The sequence below is a fragment of the Ahaetulla prasina genome, chromosome 3 (genome assembly GCF_028640845.1).
Source record: "Ahaetulla prasina isolate Xishuangbanna chromosome 3, ASM2864084v1, whole genome shotgun sequence".
Taxonomy (NCBI): domain Eukaryota; kingdom Metazoa; phylum Chordata; class Lepidosauria; order Squamata; family Colubridae; genus Ahaetulla; species Ahaetulla prasina.
The window spans coordinates 58,246,545-58,269,475 of record NC_080541.1 but is presented as its reverse complement, the minus strand read 5'-3'; the positions used below and the strand labels follow the sequence as shown (position 1 = coordinate 58,269,475).

At 39.2% G+C, this 22,931-nt stretch overlaps 1 protein-coding gene across 3 annotated transcripts; it reads left to right on the top strand.

Moving 5' to 3' along the window:
• Positions 1 to 200: 200 nt before the first annotated feature.
• Positions 201 to 20,127, top strand: ENOSF1 (enolase superfamily member 1). 3 transcript variants are annotated; one of them, XM_058175084.1, is made up of 16 exons: positions 203 to 402; positions 722 to 830; positions 1,821 to 1,936; positions 4,016 to 4,102; positions 5,493 to 5,519; positions 7,934 to 8,006; positions 8,757 to 8,795; positions 9,080 to 9,162; positions 10,804 to 10,838; positions 13,174 to 13,261; positions 13,652 to 13,786; positions 14,416 to 14,457; positions 17,111 to 17,240; positions 17,628 to 17,727; positions 18,489 to 18,570; positions 19,142 to 20,127. In XM_058175084.1, exons 1-16 carry the CDS (start codon positions 319 to 321, stop codon positions 19,232 to 19,234), a joined length of 1,323 nt encoding a protein of 440 aa, XP_058031067.1. In that variant the 5' UTR covers positions 203 to 318; the 3' UTR covers positions 19,235 to 20,127. The 3 variants fall into 3 exon arrangements, with proteins under 3 accessions (XP_058031068.1, XP_058031069.1, XP_058031067.1); XM_058175085.1 differs by lacking the exon at positions 14,416 to 14,457 and having other exon boundaries at positions 201 to 402; XM_058175086.1 differs by lacking the exons at positions 10,804 to 10,838; positions 13,174 to 13,261 and having other exon boundaries at positions 202 to 402.
• Positions 20,128 to 22,931: the final 2,804 nt, after the last annotated feature.

Here is a 22,931-nt window from a genome sequence, read left to right as displayed (position 1 = left end):
TATTGCCTCTCCCAAAACACTGCACTGCATATGGTTACTGGAAGTCGTAAGCGGCTCTACACCCTTTAAAAAAATTAGGGCTGCCCATTTATAAAGATTTTCATAGACCACTGTTTGACTGGAGGGGTGGGAGGGACCCGACGCGCTCCAAGCAAGCCGGGCGCCTCCTTCCTTCTGCTCCCTCCCCTTCCCCTTCTCCTTCTCCAGCTGCGACTCGGCTCGCCACGCCCTTCCTGCGGCCCAATCGGCGTCTAAGGAGCCGTTCCCGAACTCGAGAGTCGCTGTGCCCTTCCTCGAGTGGCGATCGCTGCCTGCGGGATGGGGAGAGGGACGATCCGGGCTCTGGCTGTGAGCGACGTCCGCTTCCCCACGTCTCTGGCCCAACACGGGTCAGACGCCATGGTAAGCTCAGCGGGGCTGGGCAGAGCGACGGCCTGGACGTCGGGGAGAGCAAGCAGCCTCGGGTGAGCAAGGGTGCCGATCAGTTCTTCGATCCATTTCTGCGGCAACTTGCGAGAGAGCGTTCTTCGGGGCTCCGGCTGCCTTTTCCCCCCAGATCGCGGCCTGCTTGCTTGGAAGTTAACTTGAGGCAAATTCCGTTTGTTGGGACTTTGAACGCGACTTGGATCAAAGACGCCGCGCCGGTTTTCAGTCGCGTCGGGTTGTAAATCCGGACCTGTGCGCCTTGCGCTGCTTTCCCAATGTTGCTTCTTCTGTTTAGCATCCAGATCCAGACTATTCCGCAGCCTACGTGGTCATAGAAACGGACGCTCCCGATGGCTTGAAAGGTTGTGGCTTTACATTTACGCTGGGAAAAGGCACAGAAGTGGGTAAGTTCTTATACTAACCCAGAGTTGGCTTCCCCCAATATACCATGAGAATTTTTGGCTAAATAACGCCTTTGCTTCTTTTTTGGAAAAGACCCTTTTCAGGACAGACTTTTCTGATGTGTTTCCATTTCTGCTTCAAAGGCCGGTTTAAATACAACACATGTATTGTGATTTATTTAAGCAACCCAAATTGACACTATGATGACCCCGGTGGTGGGTTTCAATATTTTTTACTACCGGTTCTGTGGGCGGGGCTTGGTGGGAGTGGCTTGGTGGGCATGGCAGGGGAAGGCTACTGTAAAATCTCCATTCCTTCTCCAATCCAGGAGAAGGTTACTGCAAAATCCCCATTTCTTCCCAATCAGTTATGACTTGGGAGGCACAGAATAGATGGGGGCAGGGGCAGTCAGAATTTTTACTACCGGTTCTCTGAACTATTCAAAATTTCCACTACCGGTTTTCCAGAACTGGTCAGAACCTGCTGAAACCCACCTCTGGATGACCCCATTTTGGTTTGTCAGTCAATATCATAAATCATATTTTGACCTGTGTAAGCAATTAATATATGTAGATTTGGGCCTTAAAAATGTAATAGTTGAGTTTACCTTGCTCTGCTTGTTGCTTACCTTCTCTCCACTACAACATAACCTACAATACTGATATTGCAGTTCTTAAAACAAGGTGCCTCTTTCCCCCCACATTTGACATTTATTGGAACTGAATTGAGTGTGCCTAGAAAAACACTCCTAGACCTCACTGTGTCAGGGTCAAAATTTCTATTTTTTATAAAAAGAGAGGCAGATTCTGGAGCTAAACTTTGGTATCTATGTGTGTTACTTTTAATATGCCCAATAACAAGAGTTTGTTAGATTACAATCCTGTTATTTCTGTTTTATATATTTAAGTTTCTTTTCCATTGTTCACCATATTCTAAATAAATAGATAATACTGCATTTGTAGTAATCTCCAGATGGTAATTATTTCTTTCAGTTATCAGTGCAGTCCATGCACTGTCAATTCATATCATTAATAAAGATTTGGATGACATAATCAGTGATTTTCGAGGCTTCTACAGACAGCTCACCAGTGATGGGCAGCTCCGATGGGTAAGATAACTTACAGCATTTTCAACAAGGCTAATATATGCGTGTAAGTGTTCTTTAAGAGAAAATAATTTGATTTTATATAGTTGCTTTATACAAAGTACTGCATAAAATAGGACTTTCAAAGAAAATGGTGCATTAGAAGGACCTAAAATAGAAACATTACTTAAATTCTTCTATTTTTGTCACCCAACCTCTTACTGATTTACGTTTTTAAGTCATAGAATTTTGTGGCTTTCCACACTTCCAACTTTGGCAGTTTTGAATTCCCTTCCTATTTTCCCCATCAGCTTCTGACAAATTCTAAAAAATGTTAATATCAAGGTCAAAATTGAAAGAAAATTCCATTGATCTGAGGGAATATCAGAAAGGGGTTGCATATTGTAACCCTAAACTGGATCACTAATCCTTTATTCCTGAGACATTCTTACTCCTAAAATCCCAATATGGCACCATTTCTTCCTATATAAGTCTAAATGAAATCCTTGATAACATGATGAATGTTTGAAGAGAAGAGAAATTACTAAAATGAATGCTTATTAGGATTATCCTTCCCCATCACCCCAAATTGCATATGTGATCATGCCAATGAATCCTATAGGAATAAAATTCCCATTGTGTGAAAATGGAGCACATATATAGCATCTTATTGAAATATTGGTTGGATAACACATAAAAAGGGCTGATCGCCTTGAATACCTGAGGAAGGGTTAAACATTTTGTAAATTTGCCTTGGGTTAGGGGATAAATTAGGAGGCTCTCTGAGTAATCCTCATTGGGCAAACATAGTATTAAACATTGATATTTTAGCCAAAGAGGATGGGGAAAAAGGCTCATTTTGAGGTTCATTTTTCTATCAGTAGCAGGACTCCTTCAATAGAACCAGTGAAATTGGCCAGTCTGAACTGTTCTCTTCTTGCAAACTTTTGTTTAAGAAAATCCTCTTTGAGGCATCTGAAGTTGGGTGTCCTTAACAGACCTAGCTTCAGATCAGTAGCATGATCTTGATATGGGAATAGGCCTCCCAAGATATTGTGTTGTAGTTACTGCTCCAAGGTGACTGATACTTTTTAGGACCTGAGCTTTGCATCTCCAGGACTCTGCTTTAGGCATTCTTGCATCCATGGACTAGACCTGTTGAGTTAGCTTTCAGAACCTAGAAGACTCAATAGCCATGTCACCTAGGTGAACATCAAAGGAGCCAAATGTACCAATGCCCACTCTCTGAACTGGTCTGAATACCCAGCTCCAGAAGAAACATGGCTTTGAAAAGACATTGAGGAATGCACAGGGTATCTTCCCAAAGTGACTTTGGGAAGACACTTTGGGAATACACTGAGATGACCCTGCAGATCTCCATCTTCCTTCTTTTCCTTCTGTGAACTTCTAAAGAATTACAACCTGTTCTTGAGAATCAAGAACATACAGCCTAAAGATGATCATCATTTCATTTCTCTTTCTTTCTGGTTCTTTTTCCAACCAAATGTTTTTATTAGCTATAAGCTGGCTTTTCAGTCACTCTTTCCCTCCTCCCAATCAATTCCTCACTCTTAAAACAAAGGTTTTAGTTTTGGAAGAACCTCCTTATCCAAAACTCACTCACTCTAAGACACATTTGTGCAGACACATTTTGGGCTTGTTCATTTTTGCAAAAACACACCGTACATAATGTCCATTGCCAGAAAATTTCGGGGTCTAAACCAGGCAGTCATCAAGAGTCAACACTGATTCAAAGACAGCAAAACAAAAATTCTGCATAGTTATATTCTACCACTGTGGATAGTATAGTATTTAATTTATTTAAATCTCACTGAGTGCTTCCTTATGAATAAACGTTTTCAACATGTTTGCTAAATAAGGATGATAGACTTGCAGAGCTGTATGGAATTAAATACTTTTTAATTCTTTAAGGCAAGGTCTTGTATAGCTAATGTGTGCCTAGCAGTTTTAAAACCCAACATTTTCTTGAAAGTGCCCAGTTTAGTAATCCAGAAATGATGGCAATAATAGAAACCTTGCACACTTGTGCTTGGCTGTCATAATAATTTAATAACACGGGTTTTGTTTTTGCTTTGCTAATAGATTGGTCCTGAGAAAGGAGCCGTACATTTGGCCACAGCTGCCATTTTGAATGCTGTCTGGGATCTCTGGGCCAAACAAGAAGGAAAGGTAAAGATTTAGAACAAGTAAAAAGAGTGTCACTCTTTGTCTTTGAACAAATATTGCTCTCTTCCATCCTGTCCTGCAGTATAGATAGATAAACATGAACATACCCTGCTAGATGTAAGTACTTTTTATGTTAAATTGTTTAAATCAGGCTTTTGTGCTATTCTGTGGTTTTGAACCAATATTTTCATAAATTGTAAAAATTACGTATCATCCAATTATTACAAATAGTGTAGGGATGTAGTCTGAGTCACTCAGGTCTTCTCTTCACAGTGCTTTTTTATGTTATCACTTTCTTCATAGTAAGTTACAATAATGTGATCCTTTTATTTGGAAATAAAACTATATATAACTTTAAGGTTTTGGAACTTTTGTATATATTTTTGTTTCTATCTTGGGGCTTCAAATCATAGTCAGAAGGCAAAGAATGCCTTTGAACATATGCTCAACTTAGAATAAAAATCCAATTCTTCCTCCCCTCCAAATTGTCTTTCACTTATCATTTATTTTTGGTGTTTTGTATTGTAAGGTTTTAAAAAAAAAACAACAGAGTTTTTAAAAACTGTCTTACATTTATCAACCTAGTAAAAATGTGATGGCTGGTTGAGTAGGTAGAACTGCTATAATTGCCAGAACATTATGAGCCTCCTCAAAATATCACTGTAGAACATTATCATATTTTGAAGATACTTGATTGATTAGACCAGGGACAAAGAACAGAGAACTCTCTAGAGATTGTTATGTACATTACAAAATCCTTGCATCTGTCTCTCTTGATCTTATTGACTTCTGGTAATGGAAATAATAATTCAGCAACTTCTGGCAAGCCATAGGTTGCCCTTCTCGTATATATTTGGCAGGATTTCATCATATGGTAATATGATGAAGTAAAAAACAAACAAAATAGAATTCAAAGTAGCAACAATCAAACACACATGATAAATGGGTGGATCTCACCATACTTACTCATTGTCCCAAATTTATAAACAAGTGTGCCAAGTCTGTAGAAGTAAAAAGTTTATTCCATAAATGAAATGGTGTCAGAGGAATAGCTCTTTCTCTATCTGTCACAACCTGCCAGATATTTGCAGGCAAGGAAATGTGTACAGGAACTTTACAGAATAAACTTAAAATAAATTCATGTGGAAGCAGCTTCTAGATACTCTGATTTCATGGTATTTGTACTTTGTAGTTCAAAGCTGGGACCTTGAATAATGTAATAGACACTTTATCAGGCACAGCTTACTTTGCAAGCTCTAGAGATTGGATCAACAACATATCTATAGCTGGCTTGTGAATTGGCCTGCTTTATTTTATTTTTGTATTTTAAAATGTTATTTCTATGTTTAAAAATTTCATAATGTTTCTCTTTCTCCTGCACCCTCTTGCAAAGCCTCTTTGGAAACTGCTGGTTGACATGGTAAGAAAAAAAAAATCAAGCCATTATTAAAAAATAATGTATTTCTTTCAGAGCATTGGATGCTGACTTAGCATGCTTAAATATATTGAGAACAGTCAGACTAGACATCATAACTGACTAAACTGTTAAAACTATACATTTTTTAAAATGTTTCAATTTAGATTTGAAGGTAGATAATCTTGTACACTGGTTTATTTTTGGATTTCTGTTCAAAACTTTTTTTTCTGCCTGAAACAATCACTCATGAATATCAGATGACATTTTATATTTCTGATGTACCGGTATTTATTTATTTATTTTCTGATCTTGGACTCTCGAAGTGATTAATATAATGCTTTTATGAAAATAATTGTAACTAAGTAACCCTAGGTACCTTGAGTCATTGTTTCAGTTATGTCATCATTTCAAGCTGTTTATTTACCTAAACAAATTTACCTAACAGAATAGAATAGAATAGAATTTATTTTGAGCAGGTAAAAAAACATGCGAGTAGGAGCAATTTATGACTTGCTGCCAGCTTCCCCATTTACTTTGCTTGTGGGAAGAAGGTCAATGGAGAAGCTGGCAGGGAAGGTATAATTTGTTCAGGTAGGTCTCCCCCATCTGCATACCTTCCCCTATTCCCTCTGTGCTCATGTGATGTCAGATACCTGTGAACTCTCGCATGCTGTTTGCAATCTGCACTCTCCCTGACCTGCAATAGCAATAGCACTTAGACTTATATACCGCTTCACTGTGCTTTACAGCCCTCTCTAAGCAGTTTACAGAGTCAGCATATTGCCCCCAACAATCTGGCTCCTCATTTTACTGACCTCGGAAGGACAGAAGGCTGCCAACCTTGAGCCTGGTGAGATTTGATATGCCAAACTGCTGGCAGCTGGTGATCAGCAGAAGTAGCCTGCACTCTAACTCCACCGTGGCATATCAATGCATCCTTGAGCATCCTCCCTGACCCTTATTGTACCACTCAGGCACTATCAGACACCCTCCCTGTTCTGTGCCATGTCACTCGCACATCCCCAACCCTAACCACATTCTTACTCATCACCTTACAACCTCCCTCACCTGGCAGCAGCCACTTACCTGCACACTGGCCTCCAATTTGCAGCTGCCTGATAGCTTCCCTACTGATTTTGCTTGTAGAAAGCTGGCAGGGAACATCAGCAGTCATGACTAAGTTTACATTTCCTGCCAGTTTGCCTATCAACTTGAGGAAAGCTGGCAGGGAACTTTGGAAATGACAATGACTTGTCTGCAACTGATAGTGGCAGTGTGGCAGCATTTGAAGCAGCCACAAGTTTGTGAAATTTCAATCTCACAGAAATGATGGTTCCTAAATTTTGGAGGTGTTCTGTACATTAGCCCATGCTAATGGGCTAATGCCTTGGCTCAAAAATTTTGTCCTATGATGCACCATTTCACCCAATTGAGGGCTGCAAACAGATAAACAGGGGAGGTTTAGCCATATATAGATAAGATTAGTAGAATGACTGTGTTATATTTATTTATTCGATTTAGGAAGAGTCATTGTTCCTTTTCTTCTGAGTTACTTAGTGTGTGAGTTGAAGCCATTGTGTTTTAATGAGGATGCACATATCACTTCCAATTAAGGAAGAGCTTACCAACTTAGCCTAGTTTTTGCACATGGATGTTATCTCCTGCACACAAGTGAAAACATCTAGTACCTAGTCTTAATAGTTACACTGACCACCAGGAGGCACTGTCCTGTATTGGAATCCTTCATGTGCAGGTAGTCTGCACCTGGTTTTCTATGACTTCAACATCTGTTAGAGGGGGAGCATTTCTCTATTTATACACAGTATGTATATCTTGTAGTATTTTATAATTACATTAACTATTGGGAGCTACATGCCTGGTTTCATCCTACACTGAGATTCTTCAGCTATGGATAGAAAGATGTTATTCTATGGGGTTCACATCCTCTACTTCAAATTGAAGTCCTATAAAATTTTATGCCATAATGTAACAGCTATATCCCCCTGCTGTGAAAGCTTAAGCAAAGATGGACTGTATATATCAGGGGTGTTAAACTTGATTTCATTGAGGGAAATCACATCAGGACTGTGTTTGACCTTGGGGATGAGTGGGCCTGGCCAGTTTAACATCCTGCAGCTCTCCTGAGCTCTATTTTTGCTGGCAGAGGGCTGCAAGAGGCCGTCGCAACCGGAAACGGAACTTGGGAGGGTTGCTTGCGGCCCTCCTAAACTCCGTTTTTGCTGGCAGAGGCACCGCAGAATGGATCTTTCACTGTTTCCAGGGTTTCCAGCTTTAATCTAAGCACCCCAGGGGCTGGATGCAGCCCACGGGACTTGAATTTGACATCCCTGGTATATATCGTTCTGTTATTTCTCTAGCTAATTTTAGCATGGTTTCCTTCTCTCTTTTCTTTTTAGGACCCCAAGCAGTTGTTATCTTGCATAGATTTCAGATACATTACTGATGCATTAACAGAAGAAGAAGCTTTTTGTAAGTCGTTTTTAATAGGCCTCAAAATTCAACCTGTTTTATCTTATTTGGGGGGGGATATTCTTGAACTTTTAAATGTATTAATTAAATACTACAGTTCTTACTGTATATATTTCATCATCTTCCCCTTTGGTCACCTTAAATATTCCAGTTCAGTAGCAGCATTTGAAAGATGACACTTGCAGTCTTGACACTTTGGGGTCTAGCAAAAACTAAATATCTCAATCAACAACGATATAGTAACTCAGCAACCTTTACAGCCCTTGTAGAATGGTTTTCTGTATTATTTATGTATTGCAAGTGAAATGAAGGGCTGACGTTAAAAAATAATGCTTTAGTGGACTTAAAAGTGATCACTTTTTGCATGGGAACTCTGTTTCATAGGCTAAGTGCTCTTATCTTCATTGCTATGTCTGCTGTACATGGAATGTCAGCCTTCAAAATAACTACCGTAGCAGAGGGCAACAGAAGATAATTGATGTGGGTTTTTGGGGGTTTTTTTTGGTAACTACTTGCTGCCATATATAGCAGTCATTTGGATATTTGCAACCTGGAAATTCTTCTTAGTGCTTAGTGGAAAGCCCTTCTTAGTGCTTCAGGGAAATTCACAAGCTTTTTCATGTGCAAGTCTATCTGTGTGCAAAATGATCTGTATTGGGTTTTTTGCTCTAATAGGTCATGTTTAAAAACCAAACAAAATTAATGATCTGTTTTGGATCTGATCTACACTTTATCTTTTCATTTCACTAGCAATTCTTCAAACTGGTTTGGCAGGAAAAAAAGAACGGGGTAAGCAACAAAATATTTGTTTCCTTGTCAAATTAATAATTTATTAATGGATTATTATGTATCTTAGGATGGTCTTTGCATAAAAAAATAACATTCACCTGCTAGGAAAGCAATGATAGTTTTTTGCAGCCCTACTTTTTTGGGGAAATCGAGGGTTTGATTTATTCTGAATTATTTTCTGAATTATTACCATATCACATTGGGGGAATAAGGGTTTTCAAGGGTATGAAATCTGTTGCAAGGAAATCACATTTAACCGCTTGCATGATTTTATATATTTGTAGAAGAACAAATGTTAAAATATGGCTACCCATCTTATACCACATCATGTGCCTGGCTAGGTTATCCAGATCACTGCCTAAAGCAGGTTTGTTTTTTCCCACATTATTCTTTCAGCTTTGAGATGCACAAATATGCCACAAAAAATAACTGAATTAGCACTGAGGGGGAAATTCTGAAAGCAAGCTCTATTCTAAATGGTGACATATACCCATGGTTGGCTTGGATGTGTTGGAGATGGTTTACCTCTAGCTTATTATTGTGCCATCTTGACACTCATCTTTGGAGCATAACGTCCACCTAAGAAAGAAATTACATGAATTAGTTCTGGCAAAATCAGAAGCAAATAGCCTGAAAGCAGACTAATCTGTTACCATGCGGAGTAATGGTAACAGTCTCTCTTACTAAAAGAGAGAATCCTATAATCTACTGCATTGCACAGGCCAGAAGAAAAAGCAGCAGAATTTGATCTCGCTACAGGTAGTCCCCAACTTACAACTATAGTTGGGACTGGAATTTCCATTGTTAAGTAAGATGTCATGTGACTGTTTTGCTCATCAACCGTAATCCCAGCAATCCCATTTGTGGTGGTTAAGCAGTCTTGAGGATCATTAAGCAGATGCAATCCCCGGTAAGGTGTGCAGGGGGATTGAGGAAGAGTTTGGGAGGCTCCACTCAGAAGCTGAAAATTCCCTGCTGAAATCCAAGCAGCATTTTCAGCCCCTGATTGAAGAGAAATCCACATGCAAGTGGAGAAATCCACTAGCCCTTCCAGGGTCTCCCTCCCTGCCTGAGGCCTCCCGTGGTCCTTACCTTCTGCGTTGCCTCTCCACTCTCTTTTTGGGATTTTGGCTCTTCAAATCTTAAGTATCTGAACTCCATCTCTTCATCCTGCCAGAAAGGTTCAGCTTCCATTGGCAGTCATCTCAGTCAATCCCCAGAGACAACAGAGAGTCCTTTTGGCAGGCAGCAACAACTTGCAACCTTCTCTGCCAGCTTCACATTGACTTTCTGGGGAAGCTTGCCAAAAAGATTGCAAATGATGGTCACGGGTTCTTGGCAACCGGCTGTAAGTGCAAACACATTGCCAAGTACCCAGATTGCAATCATGTGACCATCATAATTCTGGACCGTTGTTAAATATTCATAAATTGAAGACTACCTATATTACTTGCTTTGACTAGGACTGGCTAAAATTCTTTCAAAACAGCTTCATTAGCTGTTGTAGTAAGGTTAGTTATCAGAAATCTGCATTGCCACATTCTGCCTTTGCCACTTCCAGTTCTAGCATTTGCCAAGAGAATAAACTAATTCTGTTTAGTTGTCCCATTTGACTGACTTGCTTATGATAGGCAGAGTTTGTGAAATAAATCATATTCCTTTTACAGTTTTATATATGCAGTTTTATTTGTGCTTGCAACAGGGGTGAAGAAATTTCCCTCTCTAATCTTGGATTGTAGCTGCTACTTCCACCCACACCTCTTGTTTTTTTAAGCAAGAGCTCTTATCAAGACTTCTCTAATGATTGTTCTTCAGATGACTTGGCTGAGCCACAGACCAGTCACCCCAGTCATTAGTCTTGCTGGTTGGGGTAGGTGCCACTGGAACGAAGCTGGTTAGAAAAGGCCAAGTGACCAATGAATCTTAAAAGCCAATTATATGTCTGTCTGTCTGTCTGTCTGATAGTTTATACTTGCTAGAGGTCTGATTGATGTAATTTGCTTGGCAGCTATGCACTGAAGCTCTGAAGGATGGATGGACCAGGTACAGTAGTGTTTTTCTTGTGCATTCTTCTAAGCACAGTAGAAGATGCTGAGAGATATGATGGGCAAAGTCACTCAGTGAACTCCTTCCTGCAACTGACTGATCCTGGGTCTTATTATTGTCAACACCTTAAACACTACACTACACTGGACTGGCTCTCTTTCTGAATTTGATAGGATATACAACAGTCCTTTTTATAATTTTACCAGTAGTACTTTCACAATGAACTTCAGAAATTCTGCTTTTTGAAAATGGTGTATCACAAGTAATAATTCTTTATTCCATTCCCCCTTTTTTTGGCAGCAGATACACAATTCTCTTCAAGTTTTTCCATAAATGCAACTACCAGAGAAATAAAGACTGGTGCATAGTCATTCAGTGCTGGTATCACTAGATGTATACTTGAACCACTTTTTCCCTTAGTCTTGTCCCATAGCAAGTAAAACTCACTGGCTTTAACTATCCAAAATTTCTGGGATAGAAAGATCAAATGAATGATTGTCTTCCTATCCAAAGCAGATTATCCACACCAGTGGTTCTTGCAGTGACATACCTGTATGTTCTTGTGGATAAGCCAACTCTCAATTTTTTTCACCAAAATATCATGAAAAGGCCACCTGCAAATAAGATGACCTGCCTTTTTCATGGTATTTTGATGAAAGATTTGGTAATTCAAATTTGGAAGAGCAGGACTAGCTTGAACGTAGTTTTAAACTTGGGATTTAAAAAAAAAAGGTTTAAATGAGGTTTTAAATTTGTATTTAAAAGTTAGAGCATCAATTGAATTTAACTGTCTATTCTTTTAGCTTTTTATGTATTATATGTTTTTCTGTTGTTTTTGACTGTGAACCGCCCTGAGTCCTTCGGGAGATGGGCGGTATACAAATATAATAAATAAATAAATAAATAAATAAATAATTGGTTTACCCATGGATGGGTTTTTTATGTGAGAAGATGCAGGAGATATGAGTACTTTAGAAAACTATATACCTGGGGATAAGCTCATCCACAGATAAGTGAAACCCAATTTTGGGCTTAACTGAAAGCATGTATGGCATATTAACAAGCATGGAAGCATTATATACATCTGTAGGTTTTGCCATCCACACATAACTTTTAATTTGTGAAGAGCCTATTACAGAAAGTGAATCTGCTGTGTTAGGGCTCTGGCTGGCAACTCTATGCTGACTCAGCTCATTGAGTCAGTAGCAAAATATAACAATGTTTTCCCAATATCTGTAAGAAAAAAAACGTGCTAAAGCTTCCACTGGCTGAGTTTGATTTGCAGTTTTGTTCATGTTAAATTCCTGAAGCTAAATAAGCATCTTAAGAGTTCAGGCTCAATTCATCAAAATGCTTTGGATACCAACCTCTCTTTCTGCCAGTGTCCTCTACCCCTCCCCTCCCTTCTTTATGGGCACAGTGAGAGGGCTGGTGCTCTTTGCTCAGATTTTATCAGTGACAACAGCACTGAGTGCATCACATTCAGATCTTTATAAAGATTTGAGCTAAGATGCCAAGCAGCATCAAATTAACTTTGGCTGACCTCAAGCTACACAGCATTGGATTTGATTCATTCTTGGACAGAAGACCACAAGATAGCTCAAGGATGTAGTACAGTGATTCTCATCCTCACTAATTTTAAGATATGTGGACTTTAATTCCCAGAATTCCCAAGCTAGTGCCTGGGGAATTCTGGATGTTGAAGTCTATACATCGTAAAGTTGCTGAGAAAAACTTTAGTGCCATGATCTAACTCATTGCATTGCATTGCATAGGCAGGAAGAAAAAGCAATAGAACTTGAACCTTGATTTGAAGTTCAGAAACATTGCTGCAGAGTGTAGAGAGATTAAAAAAAAGAAACTTAAAAAAAAATTACTTCCATGGTGTTTCCATGGCTATACAATCATCAGGAATTAAACTCAGGTTGAGCAAGAAAAGATTTGAGGATTTTAGGACACTTCCTTTAATGTTTCTGTGAAGAATCATTTTACTAGGCATATTTTACATTGCCTGGATTAGCAACCCCCAATCTTTTGGGCACCAGGGACCGGTTCCCTGGGGAGAGGTTGTTCTGTAGATAGGAGGGGACGTGGTTTCGCATGGTGTCTGCATCTCCCAGATGGGCCTTCCCTTGTTTGCGTGCCCCAGTTTCTGGCATGGCACAGACCGGGGATGGGGACCCTTGGCCTGGATGGATTGGGAATTTTTCTACTCATTGTTTTTTCCTGATTATATCGATAATGTGGAATGATACAAGTGAATGTTTTTCTACAGTAAAATTGTCACAGTTATTGAGATATAGTTCATATTTGATTGCAAATGTGTGCTTAGGTTCAAAGTGAAAGTCGGAAAAGATCTCCAGGATGACATTCGGAGATGCAAAGTTGTTAGAGAAATGATTGGTCCTGAAAATACACTGGTATGTACATTTGTATAATGCCAAATAGGTTATATTTTAGAATTTGAAAAATAAGGGGAAAAACTTACTAGAAACAGATGAGTCAAGTCTTCTTTTTAGTGCCATGAATTTTTTAGAATTATATAGGATTTAGGAGATACAGAGGAATTTGATTTTAGACTCGGCTTGTTTGCTAAATGTAACCTTGTATTTAAAAAAATAAAAAAATAACAGTAACACTTTTTCAAAATAAATTTTCGGTAATGTCAGCTAGCAGATACCATATCATTTAGGGCATTGCCCATCTTATCAGGAGGGAACTTGCCTTAAGCCTATGTCACTTTACACCTGTCTTAATGTTATAGTTACAGGAACAGCACCATCCTGAATTTAGACTGTATTTATTCATAGTTGTTGGATGCTAACCAAAGATGGGAGGTGGAAGAAGCCATAGACTGGGTCACTGAACTAGCTGAGTTCAAACCGCTATGGATTGAAGAACCAACTTCTCCTGATGATATTCTGGGGCATGCAAGAATTGCTAAGGTAAGAAACATGGTTTCAGTTAATAGACTTGCCATCCACCAGACGCCATGTTGATTTATTGGCTGGAGAGCTACATTGGAACTTCAGATTCTAGCAAAAGTTATTATCATATGCCTGGTGAGAGATCCTTTCACATACTCAACAAGTATTTCATTAAATTTAAATGATTTTCATATTTTTAGACTATAATAGAAGTCTGAAATGTATTCTCATACATGAGCTGGTCAATCAGCACTACTCTTGTGAATCATGTTTTTTTAATGTATTTGTATCAAACGTCTCAATTATATACAAAATAGATACTATATTCAAACCTCATTAGAGTATAAGAGTATCTGAGCACCATAGCAGAAATACAGTATTGTGTAAGAACTATTGACTTCATGCTGATTTAATATACATAACTAAATCATTTATGACAAGTGCATTCTTCATGCTCACATGCTTTCTCTTTATGTAATACTTATATAATCAACTAATTGATTAATTTCAAAGCAAAAAAATACTAGCAGTTCTGTTGCTGCTTTCGACTTTCTTCTAATATGGACAAACTGCAGAAATGGCATTTTGCTTATTTGTTGTGAATAACTATATTTGAACACGCTTAAAAACCTACGGTATTTTTTTAGGCATTAGCACCATTAGGGATTGGTGTTGCAACAGGAGAACAAGTAAGTTTATTTACTAATCCTCAATTATATATTTTGAATGTTGATAAGATAGCTTTCTGATACCTCACCATAGCTTTCTTTATCTACACTTGAGTTGAATTCTGTTTGGGACTTTTTTTTCTGATAGTTCTGATAAAATCAGAAGATTGCTGCTACTTGGTGCCATTATATATTAAAAAAACAAATAGTAAGTATGGACTCAACCATGGTTTTGTGTGTGTGTGTGTGTGTGTGTTTGTTTTAAATACTATTCAGTTAATTTAACCTTAAAATGTGGATAGGGTATCTCAGAAATGAAATAATTACTATATACTTGATCCATATTCATTGTTGACTAGTTAGATCTGTCATAAGAAGTCTGATAGATGGGGAGGGCTGAAATATTTTCTTGGGAGAAGGAGCTGATCCCCATGACTTCAAAGAATCCCTTTCCAGATCCAGCTGATTTGAACAGCTTTGTATCCTATCAGTTGAAATTAGCTGAATTAAACCCTTTTATGATTAATATAGGAATACTGTAATATTGTGCAATGACAATTGATTACAGTAGGGGGCAGTACCTGACCAACCTTGGCTGATTTCAAATGCTTTGAGGAGTCTCCTGTGGGAAATTTTACAATTATAGATTAGCCTGGGAGTTTGGAAAGATTGCAGAAGACAACAGTAACAAATTACAAATTTTGTAACAAATGTTGTGACCAAGAAAATACAGAAATGGCTACATATTCACTGAAAGTAAAGCTCCAGCAGGAGACACTACTTTTGTCATCACAATAATGCATTTTTATTGCATTTTTTAATAACAGACATTTTCATACATGACCACACAGTGTATGTCTGTGATGGCATCAGTATTTAATCTATTTATACAGGAGTAATCCCTGCTGGACTCCATGCTCAGTAGGTATGTACTCAGAATTGTATTAAATTCATGACTTAAACTTTCCTCCTTCTACCTTCTGGGTACGTCTTGCAATATAGAACAAGAGGAAGCAGCAATAAAATTGTCCTTCAGTAAGCTATTTTTGTTTATCTTAGAATTTGTATTTAGTCAAAGATATGATTGGAAATTATGGTTGATATCGCCGTCAACTAGATGTTTAAATTATATTTTGCATTTTTATCCAGCTATTGAATCTTCCTCAGGATATAGGCAGATGTTTTTTTTAATGGTATTAAAGAAATTTCTGCAGGATGTAAGCTGTAAAATTGCCTTTTGCAATTGATTGGTGGTGCTTTTGTCGATGCCAGTGGTATTCAAGTAGTGGTCAAGTAGTGTTTTGAGATTGCACCTATTAGTACTCTTTGCTTTCTTTTTCCACAATGCGTCTGCTTCTATTTGCAGACCTTTGTATTTTGGTATTTCTTCCAGATCTTTCTCCTCTATTCTGGTCTCTCCAAGCACTGCAGCATCCACTATTCAAATTTTCTTGTCTTTCTTACCAACAATTGTTAGGTCTCGGGTATTGTGCGGTAGATGCTTCTCTGTTTGAATTCTAAGGTCACAGAGCATTTCAGCGTCTTCTTTTTTTTTTTTTTAATTTGCATTTATATCCCGCCCTTCTCCGAAGACTCAGGGCGGCTTACACTATGTCAAGCAATAGTCTTCATCCATTTGTATATTATATACAAAGTCAACTTATTGCCCCCAACAATCTGGGTCCTCATTTTACCTACCTTATAAAGGATGGAAGGCTGAGTCAACCTTGGGCCTGGTGGGGCTTGAACCTGCAGTAATTGCAAGCAGCTGCTGTTAATAACAGACTGTTTTAGCAGTCTGAGCCACTCAAGGACCCTTCTGTTACCCCTTGCAGAAAAATAGTATTTCTTGTAGATACAGGTAGTCCTTAACTTATGATCATAATAGAACCTGCCCATCATAGATGTAAGTTGTAATGATTTATAAAGCAGGTCATCCATGTGTCCAACTCAGTTTTACAACATTTTTGCATTGGGTCATTAAACGAACCTGTTACCACAAACCAGAAGTAAATGCCATTTTTCAATAAAAATGTTGTACATCAGTCACATAATTGTGGGATACTGCAAATGGCCTTAAATGTTGCCATGTGCCCAAAATGTAGTCACATAGGGTGTGATGTAGCCAGTGGTCTTTGGAACTGGGTTGTAAGTACCTTAGGAGGGGTCTGTTGTAACTTTAAATGGTCACTAAGCAACTAGCCATAGGTCAAGGACTACCTCTATTCCAATGCACTTCAATGTCAATTTACATCTTGTTACTTTGTCATGCTTATTATTATTGGGGTATCCATACATACACTTCTGTTTATACTGTTTATAAGTTTAAGAAAAAGTCCATAGGCTGTAAACATGTTAATTTTAATGTGCTTAAAACAGCGTTAATGATAGCTCAAAATGACTTTTAAATGGACTGTTTTAACCAAGAGCATATCTCCATGCTTTTTTATATCTAACTAGTTTTATGGAATACTACGCTTTTAGAGAGTGGAAACTATCACTTTCTATCCCATATTTGGGAGATAGGCAGTGGCTGTAAGTTTTTGGAACATAAAGGGAGAAATATCCAGCATAAAATGCTCTAAATTACTTGGATTTATCCAACATTTTTATAAGCATTTTCTAATCATGCAGTGTTTTGAGCTAAGAGAATGTGTGTTTTCATTATCTGCAGTGCCATAACAGAGTGATGTTCAAGCAGTTCCTACAGGCTCAGGCTCTGAGCTACCTCCAGGTGGACAGTTGTAGGCTTGGAAGTGTCAATGAAAACTTGTCTGTATTGCTGATGGCCAAGAAGTTTCAAAGTAAGACTCCTGGAAATGCTGCAGTAACACTTAAAACAGAGATAACAGAGAAATATTAAGAAACAGATTGACACACAAGAAGCAACACATTTTATAATTCTTTGTAGCTGAGATAGTTCGTTTGAAAGTTTGGCTTCACCCAGAAGCCTGGCTTAAAAGCAAGCTCAGAGGTGTGAATTATGTATCAAAACAAATTACATATTTCTGTAACAGTAATGAACAGCATGCGGCTTTCCAGATGCTGAGCTCCAATCTAGATAGTGTAAGCAGAGATGACAAATGAAAATGTCATTCCCATTTATGGAGCGCCAGTTGGAAAGGATTATCTAGTCTGGACAGGGATTTTGAGGAAAAACTATCAATAAATTTTACATCTTTCTCCCCCAGTTCCAGTATGTCCTCATGCAGGAGGCGTCGGACTCTGTGAGTTGGTCCAGCACTTAATAATATTTGACTACATTTCAGTATCTGGCAGCCTTGAAAATAGGTAAGGGATTTTGTCATGTATCTTGAAACACTTAAAGCAAGTACTTGTGTAGCTGTGATCAAGCAACAAAAAATAATTTCGGATTATAGAAGATTCAGAATAAAGCTCTTTCTTTGTATAACTTTGAAAATGTCTTTAAAATGGAAACAGGATTCAATCTTACCAGCCATGGCAAGCTTTATTTTTATTTTTATTTTATTTTTGTCACACAGTATATATAAGCATAAGCATGTAATAACTATACAATATATAAGCACATATATAAGTATGAGTATGTAATAACTATATTAATTGGATTAATATTTAATATATATTAATTGGATATATTCCATTGTTCATCTAGCTGATATTTACAGGTAGTCCTCAATTTACAATTTACAGCTTAAACAACAACTTGAAATTACAATGGGTCAGAACAGGTGCTTTATTTTCCTTTACCACTGATTGCAGAGTCCCAGGGTAGTATGGTTATGAATTGTGAAGAATGGAAGAATGGGTTTGGGTTAATGACTGATTTGCTTAATGCCACTGTGATTTGCTTTACTCCATTTTTCTCACAAAAAAATCATAAAATTGGATCCAGTCATGAAGATGCCACAGATTAACAATTTAACAATCAAAGCAGCCTGTTTCCAAAAATATGTTTCCAATTATAGTTATAAGTCAAGGCCAACCTATGTATTTTTACTAGTGGAATAGCAACCCTTAATAAATGCAAGTTCGTTTGAATCGTAAATATTTCATATTTTTTTTCTTTTTAGGATGTGTGAATATGTAGATCACTTGCATGAACACTTCAAGTATCCTGTAGTAATCATGAATGCATCTTACATGCCACCCCAGGTACTTGCGTTCAATATTTAAAATATTTTCAGAGGTCTCACCATGTTTTTATATAAAAATTTAAGGAAGCAAGATTCAGTTCCAAGATTTCTTAGCATTCCAATTCAGCTATTCCACACTTTTCAAAATACTATCTACCAATTTGTGTCAGGCTGTTTCCTAAAGGATGTTCTAATGAGTTTTATACATCCATACTTGCTTCATAATCTTTATATTAGTTACTGAAATATTTTCAATTACCTTGAAGCAAGTCGGAGGTTGAAGCCTTCCATTTCACCATCAAATACAGTGGGGACTACAAGAACTCACTTTCTTAGCCTAGCCTAATGTGGAGCAGTGGTTTTACAGAAAAAGAGCATCCCCGATTTATCTTGAAGGAAAACTACAAATATAGACATTAAATATTCCCTTCTATATAGCTTTCAAGAGTTGTTGACAAATCAAATTTAATCAATAATGCATTTAGCTCATATTGTTATTAACATATGTACCACATTAAATAACCATACTGAGCACATACTAGTAGGGCATGTTTATTTTTATATATTTAAACGTGAAATTTTTCTTTCAGGATGCAGGATATTCCTCTGAAATGAAAGAAGATTCTGTAAAGAAATACCTGTTTCCACAAGGAGAAATCTGGCAGAAGTTATTGTGTTCATAACCCAACGTAAAACAAGTTTATATTCCATTTTTCCCTAAATGAAGATAAAATTCAGCTATTTTTTACATTGATGTTATATTAAGATATAGGAGTCAAATAAGTGCTTTTAAAAAGCTTTCTGTTCACACAAAACAAAAATAGATTGTATTGCCAATGAATGTCCTTGATCAGTTTAAAAATAGGAGGCTTTTAATAGCTAAGTTTAAAGAAGTTAGATGATTCATCTGTCTTCAAGCTATTCCAGAACTACAGGATTATATAATGGAAGATTGCACTTTAAAATGCATCTGCCAAGATTAAATGTTCCAAGTAGTTTAACTGCATGTCATGATGCAATGTTTTCTAAGGTGGCTGTTCCTTATAGAAAATAAAGTTGAAAGACTGAATCTAGATATTTAAATTCTGGTGAACACTTAACATAGAATAGGAATTGGACCAACAGTTTGGACAGATGGCAGTGATGGTAGATTGTAGTCATGAAAACATTCATCAATTTTTTGAAGTCAACAGTGAAAATAATTTATTCTTCTAGTCAGAAAACAATTCTTTTGAGACCTTAATGGGGGTATCAGCAATAGATGAGCTAGATGTTGAGCTAACGAGTACACTTGTAACTTGAATTCTTTCACAGAATGGCTCTACTGGAAAGGCATGTTCTTCTTGGTGGGGTGATCAGTAGCAGAAATACCTAATTTCCTGAGATTGGACTGTTGGTTCTTCCTATTTTATCACCCACATCTATGTAATTCAGGCCATAAGATTCTTAATAGAGAATATTTCTATACACTTGCAGAGTATAGAAGTAGAGCTCATTAACAGAATCCTTTATAAACTTGCTATATTTGAAGTAGAAATCATGCTCATTCTTCTAAATAAAAAAATGCTAAAATATGGGCCTTTGTAGCATGTCCAATTCCTACATTGCTTTTAAATACCAAACATATAATTGCAGAACCCACGGCACGACTGAAGAACTGGTTGCGGCCTGGGAACGGTCCGCGGCTGGGGCTTTGGACCGTGTCGTGCCTTTGCGGCCTCTGACCCGGCGCAGATCTCAATTGGCTCCCTGGTTCTCCGAGGAGCTGAGAGATGAAACGCCGGAGAAGACGCCTAGAGAGCACCTGGAGGTCCAGCCGTTCCGAGGCTGATCGGATACTAGTGAGGTCTTTTACTAAGACCTACCTAGTGGCAATGAAGGAGGCGAAACGTTCTTACGTTTCCACCCTCATTGCATCGGCAGATAACCGCCTGGCCACCTTGTTTCGGGTGACCCGTTCCCTCCTTCATCAAGAGGGACGGGATGACCCCTTACAGGGACGAGCTGAGGAGTTTAACGGTTATCTATACGATAAAATCGTTCAGCTTCGGGATAGTTTGGACCAAGACTGCAGTGATCCAGCCGGGATGACAGAGACACGTCTTGCTGATGTTATTTGGGATGAGTTTGATTCTGTGGCTCTCGAGGACGTGTACAGGTTGCTGGGGAGGTTACATGCAACTACATGTTTACTGGACCTGTGTCCTTCCTAGTTAGTGCTGGCTGCTCAGGAAGTGACACGAGGTTGGCTCCAGGGGATTATAAATGCTTCTTTGGTGGAAGGGGTTTTCCCCGCCGCCTGGAAAGAGGCGGTGGTGAGACCCCTCCTCGAGAAGCCTTCCCTGGACCCAGCTATTTTGGGAAATTATCGTCCAGTCTCCAACCTTCGCTTTGTGGCGAAGGTTGTAGAGTGTGGTTGCATGGCAGCTCCCCCAGCACCTGGAGGAAACTGTCTATCTAGACCCGTTCCAGTCCGGCTTCCGACCCGGTTATAGCACGGAGACGGCTTTGGTCGCGTTGGTGGATGACCTCTGGAGGGCCAGGGACAGGGGTTGCTCCTCTGCCTTGGTCCTATTAGACCTCTCAGCGGCTTTTGATACCATCGACCATGGTATCCTGCTGCGCCGGTTGGAGGGATTGGGAGTGGGGGGCACCGTTTATTGGTGGTTCTCCTCTTATCTCTCTGACCGGTCGCAGACGGTGTTGACGGGGGGGCAGAGGTCGTCCTCGAGGCGCCTCACTTGTGGGGTGCCCCAGGGGTCGATTCTCTCGCCTACCCTGTTCAACATCTATATGAAGCCGCTGGGTGAGGTCATCAGTGGTTTAGGGGTGAGTTATCATCTGTACGCTGATGATACTCAGCTGTACCTTTCCACCCCGGACCACCCCAACGAAGCGGTCGAAGTGCTGTCCCGGTGCCTGGAAGCTGTACGGGTCTGGATGGGGAGAAACAGACTCAAGCTCAATCCCTCCAAGACGGAGTGGCTGTGGATGCCGGCACCCCGGTACAGTCAGCTGCAGCCGCGGCTGACTGTTGGGGGCGAGTTAGTGGCCCCAAAGGAGGTGGTTCGCAACTTGGGCGTTCTCCTGGATGGACGGCTGTCCTTTGATGAACATCTGGCGGCCGTCTCCAGGAGGGCCTTTTACCAAGTTCGCTTGGTCCGCCAGTTGCGTCCCTTCCTTGACCGGGATGCCTTATGCACGGTCATTCACGCTCTGGTTACATCTAGGTTGGATTACTGCAATGCTCTCTACATGGGGCTGCCCTTGAGGTGCACCCGGAGGCTAGTTAGTCCAGAATGCGGCTCCCACGTAACACCACTACTCCGTAGCCTGCACTGGCTTCCTGTGGTTTTCCGGGTGTGCTTCAAGATTTTGGTTACCACCTTTAAAGCGCTCCATGGCTTAGGACCCGTCTACTTACGAGACCGCCTGCTGTTACCTTATGCCTCCCACCGACCCGTACGCTCACAGAGAGGGTCTCCTCAGGGTGCCGTCCGCCAAACTGTCGGCTGGCGGCCCCCAGGAGCAGGGCCCTCTCTGTGGGGGCACCGACGCTCTGGAACGAACTTCCCCCTGGCTTACGTCAAGTGCCTGATCTTCGGACCTTCCGTCGTGAGCTCAAAACACACCTATTTATTCAAGCGGGACTGGCATAATAGTGTCAAATTTTAATTTGGGGTTTTATTAGTATTTTTAAAATTTTAAAACTAAATTTTAATATTCAGCCTTTTTGTAATTTGCTAGGTTTTAAATATTTTAATTTGTATATATTTCGTGTTTTATCTCGGCTGTACACCGCCCTGAGTCCTTCAGGAGAAGGGTGGTATAAAAATTTAATAAATAATAATAATAATAATAATAAATAACTAGTTTCACTTTGCAGTTAAAATGCACATGAGATTAAGATCCTGCCAATGTGTAGCAAAAATGGAAATTCCCTGCAAATTGCAGGAAAAAGCACAGAATTGCAGTTTGTGGCTTAACCAACAGACAGCTGTTACTCTTAGGAGAACCTGTTTTAATAATGTTCATCTGCTTCCACTGCTTGGAAAGAAAAATGTAGCTTTTAGGTAGGGCAGAAGGTATTCAATCTTAACCCAAATCTTACAGCTCGGATGGTCTTTTGCATAAGTATGCACGGGACAGCTCTGTAAAACCAACAATCTGGATAGTTCTCTTATTTTTTTCCAGCTATTTTGGAAAACATCAGTAAAATTACTGTAATCTATTTCATTTTAATGTTGCTGACTGTCTACTTCCCCAAGCTGTATTTGTTGCTTTTTCTATTCTACAGTATTTTCCTACTAGAACGTTGCCAGGTTAACCTAAAAAATGAGTGATGCAGTACATATTTCCCTTAAGATTTCAGCTAACATT